General features: G+C 34.7%; 2 protein-coding genes across 2 annotated transcripts; both read left to right on the top strand.

Annotated features, from left to right (window-relative positions):
• Window positions 1-489: 489 nt before the first annotated feature.
• LOC111278001 (uncharacterized) lies at window positions 490-992 on the top strand. Its single transcript, XM_089763579.1, has one exon. It carries the CDS (start codon window positions 608-610, stop codon window positions 905-907), a length of 300 nt encoding a protein of 99 aa, XP_089619705.1. The 5' UTR covers window positions 490-607; the 3' UTR covers window positions 908-992.
• A 1647-nt stretch (window positions 993-2639) lies between these two features.
• Window positions 2640-5751, top strand: LOC111277683 (GDSL esterase/lipase At1g71691-like). Its single transcript, XM_022864086.2, has 5 exons — window positions 2640-3159; window positions 3252-3373; window positions 4388-4627; window positions 4922-5171; window positions 5267-5751. Exons 1-5 carry the CDS (start codon window positions 2889-2891, stop codon window positions 5500-5502), a joined length of 1119 nt encoding a protein of 372 aa, XP_022719821.2. The 5' UTR covers window positions 2640-2888; the 3' UTR covers window positions 5503-5751.
• The last annotated feature ends 41 nt before the right edge of the window (window positions 5752-5792 follow it).

Here is a 5792-nt window from a genome sequence, read left to right as displayed (position 1 = left end):
CTTGTTAATTTTATATGATCTTTAGCTGGACAGCTCCTTTCTGATGTTAATGGCTTGAGCACCTGCATAACTCAATGTGGGAAAATTTCACTTAACAGTCCCTTAATTATTATTTCAATTTTATTTTTTAAAAAGGGAGGCTAAAGATTAGGAAATATGAGCAGAAATTTAGGAGTGTTGGAATTGAACGAATGCATTAAACCATCGAAGAAATTGAAGCGTCAAAGACAAGGGCTGCTGACTTTTTGTAGTCTTCAAAGCAGACTTTGAGAAGTTTCCCAAGGAGAGAAACTCTTGGATTTATTTCGCTTCTTGATTTAATTTGCAGATTGCATGATGTAGAAAGAGTACGCCTGGAAAGTTAAAAAATACATGGTATCTAGCTATCTATATATATTAATTATAGCTTTGAAGTTGGTGAAAGTCGCCTAATTATATGTGAATGACTCTTTCATTAAACCATGCCAAATTATATCTAGTTTGAGCGTGACCATTACACCAGCCCGTACATTACTAGTATAAATATTAAAACGTTTCCAACCTTATTGTTTCAACTCAGAGCCTTGAAATTTCATCTCTTAGACAACTAAGCTGTAACTTTTCCATAATGGGTGGCAAAGGTGGGAGTGGCGGTGGTAGCAAAGGTAGTGGGAGTGGCGGTGGTAGCAAAGGTGGGAGTGGCGGTGGTAACAAAGGTAGTGGAAGTAGAGGTGGGGGCAGTGGTGCTGCTGGAAAAGGTGGGGGCAGTGGTGCTGCTGGAAAAGGTGGAGGCGGAGGAGGCGGGGTTTCGGGAATGATGGTAGCTCCGGGGAGTGGAGGGGCAACATTTATTTCGAGGGGCTCTTTGGAAAGCAACCCCCAGGGTTACTTCTCTGGCCTCCATTCAAGCGGAAAGGGCAACAAGTAAACGTTAATTCTGGGAAAACATCCATCATCTTCATCATGTGATTGTAGTTATACATGATTAATAAATAAAATTATCTTTGGGAAAATGGCAGTATCTCTTTTTTTTCAGCATTACACTCTACTTGCTCATCTTTAAATTATTGACTTCACAACATTAAATGCTTATATTCTTTGTTTGTTGTACTGCTTCAACTTCCGCCATACCCACATTCCAAAGCTGCAATTATAGTTCCCATGTATGAATCGCTTTTGTCAACTCTATCTTTAGTTCTATGGCTTCCATGCATAATTCTAGAACCAAAAAAATATAAAAAAAGAAACAGAAAAATGTTAAAATATTTGACAGTTCAACTGCAATCCAGTTGTCTACTGTGCGATTTATCATTGAAACAAAAAAAAAAAGAAAACCCATGAAATGATTTATTAGTTGTTTCCAGTTCAGTTGGAAGCCGATTAAAGAGCTCACACAGCAACAACATGTGCGATTTATCATTGGATTTCCTCTAATTAAACTTTCAAATGTGTCTTTGATTTGTGAAATAAGAGAAGACTTTCTTTTTTTCATTTTAAGAATTAAAATTATTGTTTTGCTTTCAAAAAAATTAATTACTCTTTTCTAGGAAATTTTATTTTTTGTTAAATTAACAATTAATTGCTATGCAAGATTACAAAATGTGTTGAAGATTGAAGCGGATATAGATTGTATATATTTTATTAAGTGGATTAATTAGTGGGGTTTTATACTTTGAAAAATTAGTAAAACCAGCGATAAGTGAAGTAATGCTTAGTGCCTTTTGCTATCATGAGAAGTGAAGAAGGTACACATCTGGTATGTACTGAAAATTTATTGAAGCCAATATAAATGTAATGTGTTGGACAAGAGGAAGTCGTGCTTTAGCCCAGGTGATGTTTTGCACTTTAACTTGGCTTTAAAGTTGGTAACGCATGGATTTCAGCCTCAATTAGTCAAGTGGTATACATAACTTGGTTAATTCAAAATTTAATCAAATTAAATTCAGATGATTAATTTCTTGAAGTTAATAAATTTATTCGATTAATAAAAATAAAATAAAATAATTTTATTTTGAATAATTTTATTAAAAATTAATCTTATTATTCGATCTAAATAAATTCGTACCTATACTTAAAGAGAGCAAACATTGATTTCAATCATCCTTCACTTTCCTCTCTTTACCATCAACCACTTTTTAATTTTACATTAATTTACTTTATACAAAGAACAAACACTAAATGATTAAAACAGATAATAATCCTATTAATAATCCATTACAAATAAAAGCAATGAATACATAAATGCCCTTAAAACGATTTTTTATTATAAGTTCTACCTTTATTTCTGCTTGGACTGTTACATTTGGCATAATTTAGTGTTGTTTGTGCCAAAACCGAAATTATTTTGCCAATTAATTTGTTGAATTGATAAGGTTTGAATTTAGATTCAAATACTGCTAATAGCATTTTTTTATTGATAACGATATATAAATTTAATATAAATTATTTCTAAAAATTACAATTTACCCTTAACTCAAATTTTTTTTTAAACAAAAATGAAAAGATGTCCCATGTAAATATAAGTTGCTTAATATTAATTTAGAAGAGATAAGGTTGAAGTTGAAGCCTTGGTTAACCTAGGACGAGGATAACATTGATAACTGTGAGATTGGCAGTCATCGCATGAAATTGGTGATGGATAGTTAAACAAAAAAAAAAAAGAAAAAAATCAAAAGAAAATAAGGAATGGTTGAAGAAAGAGGCAAAGGCTGCATGCAATGTTGGAGTGCAGAGTGTAATTACTGCCTTGGAGGAAAACAGGTGAATTCATTTACTGCTTTTCAACAACCAACCATACCTCGTATATTTAACCCCAATTCAGAAACCAACTTCTCGACCCCTATGCTCACTGCTTACTTCACCACTCTTTCTTTATTTCTTTCTGATTTCTCCACTCTCTTCAGAGAAGTATGGCGTTGTGGATATTATGCCTGCTTGTTGTTTTAGGTATGGGGTTCAACATGGTTTCAGGACAAGGAGAAGACCCTTTTGGACCAGAAGGTGGGAGGAGAAGAGAAATGGTGCCTGCCATGTTCATCTTTGGAGACTCTCTCATTGACAATGGCAACAACAATGACCTTCCTTCTTTTGCCAAGGCCAACTATTTCCCTTATGGCATTGACTTCAATGGCGGGCCTACTGGTCGTTTCTCCAATGGTTATACCATGGTTGACGAAATAGGTCTGTAACTGATCTTTCTCTTCCATCTCTTCCGTTAGTTACTTCTCACTAATTGAACAGAAAATGAATGTGTATGCACATTGCACATGCAGCTGAACTGCTAGGACTTCCTCTGATTCCTGCATACTCTGAAGCTTCTGGCGACCAAGTGCTTCATGGTGTCAACTATGCATCTGCAGCTGCTGGAATCCTTGATATCACTGGAAGAAACTTCGTAAGCATTTCCTTTCGATGCATGTATCCATGATTATCCACATTTCAATCTTGCTTATGTTACTCAGTGACGTGAAAAAGAAAAATAGAATTATATTATTTATGGTGATATTGGATGTTAGGCATTTAATACTCTTCCAATTTTCTAGAGACACTTCCCATACTTCTCAGTAACAGTGCATTAAATATAGGCTGCACCTCCATGCATGCAGTCTTGCCGCTGAAGCCTTAACTGCATTAATTTAGCTGAGTAATTATATTATAACTGCTTAATTATAATAGACGACAAGCGGCCTATATTCGAAACTATTAATTAATGGCAATACAAAATCAAGAAAAATAAGCTCTTTAGAACATCTGCAGTGTGGTTTCTACTTGTAGTACACTAGTTAGTATATTCTAAAGTTAATGCACTTATATTTTAATTAAAAGTTTATCTGTTGTACATTATAAATGAATCTGTGTACGACTTCAGAATTTAATTTCTTTTATCTTTTGCATGGTGCAAAATTTTATTATGCAGTTTCAATAAACGATAACATGCAATGCAAGTAAAGGTCTTTAAAGCAAACATGTAGAGTTAAACCCTAGTTTAATTCGTTTGTTTCATGTATATCACTTTTAAGAGATGACATATCTGAGATTCAAATATCAATACCTACCACTTATTTTTTATTTTTAGAATACGACATTCTTTATAGTAAAACATGTAGAGTTGATTCTAATGCATAATAGTATATTATTTCATATCTATAAAAAAGAGAGAAGAGGGATTTGTTAATTGAAGTTCTCTTGTATTCAGCTGTCTGCAGTTCAAAATGGAAAAAAAAAAATCAATTAATGTTCTGTCACTCGAATTTGTTTGGTGCTTATTAAAGCGTGACGTTGGTGAGTAAAATTTCTAATAGTACAAGTTTTGTGGGAGGAGTAAATACTAAATACATTGCTTAGTTTTAAATCACTAGCATTTTCTTACATGTTCTAGTTGGTAACTTTGTATATTTGCTTTGATCAGGTGGGCCGAATACCATTTGATCAACAGATTCGGAATTTCCAGAACACCCTGGATCAGATTACAGACAATCTTGGGGCAGTTGATGCAGCACAAGCACTTGCTCGCTGCATTTTCTTTGTTGGAATGGGCAGCAATGACTACCTTAACAACTATCTTATGCCCAATTACCCAACCCGAAACCAGTACAATGGCCAACAATACGCTGATCTCTTGGTTCAACAATACACTCAGCAACTCAAGGTATGATTTCACACTTAAGCATTAATTGGCCAATTACCATTGTATGCAGTGGCGGATCCAAATGGGAAAGTATAGTGTCCATGAACATTGTAGAAATTGAAATACAAGAAAATTTGAAAGAATTTTTTTTATTGAACACTACGATAAAATTGATAAATCCATCGATATTTTATATTTATATTATAAGTGTATACATCCGAAAAAAGTCCTGGATCCTTCAGTGACAATGTTGCCTGTTCTACCATCTTGGTATGAGAAAAGAGAAACCACAATTCGTTGCTTTGTGATGTGCAGACACTATACAATCTTGGAGCACGTAAGTTTCTACTAGCAGGGTTAGGACGAATGGGATGTATCCCAAGCATCCTAGCACAGAGCACAGCCGGAAGCTGCTCAGAAGAAGTGAACCAGCTTGTTCTACCTTTCAATGCAAACGTGAAGGCAATGCTGAATAGCCTTAATGTTAATCTACCGGGTGCAAGATTTATCTATATCGAGATTGCTCACCTTTTTGAAGATCTCATTGCCAATTCCAAAAGATATGGTAACTTATAATTTGAAGTTGAATTTTTGGTGATATATAGAAATTGATAGCAGTCCTTCCAAATTGGCATGACACTTCCTGTTCCGTGCATGCAGGATTTAGTGTTGTAAATAGAGCGTGCTGTGGAATCGGACGGAACAGAGGGCAGATTACATGTCTTCCCTTTCAGACGCCATGTGAAAATAGAGATCAGTACGTGTTTTGGGATGCGTTCCATCCAACGGAAAAAGTGAACATCATAATGGCAAGGAAGGCTTTCAATGGGGATACAAGCATTGTTTATCCCATGAACATAGAGCAGCTTGCCAATATTGATATTGAGCCAAATTAGTACTACATGCCCTTAATTGTCATGTCTCTATATCTGCACTTGATTTTCTTCTTGATTGGAAGCAGGAACTTTTATGATTAACAAAAAAAAAAAAAAAAAAAACCAATGGCTTTGCTTGTATTGCTACTTCAATATCTCCTCTATCCTTTGATTTGGCATCATATCTGTTTATTATCCGTCTATATATAAGCAAACAATTGTCAATTTAAAGAAACAACGAACGGCATTGATATAATTGATGGAATTTGGCTGGACTTGCATCTTGAGGTTCGAGATCAGTTTGAGATCCA

This window comes from Durio zibethinus, chromosome 7, assembly GCF_047325235.1.
Source record: "Durio zibethinus cultivar Kanyao isolate XHJ-2024 chromosome 7, ASM4732523v1, whole genome shotgun sequence".
Taxonomy (NCBI): Eukaryota; Viridiplantae; Streptophyta; class Magnoliopsida; order Malvales; family Malvaceae; genus Durio; species Durio zibethinus.
This window is presented reverse-complemented; position numbering and strand designations above follow the sequence as displayed.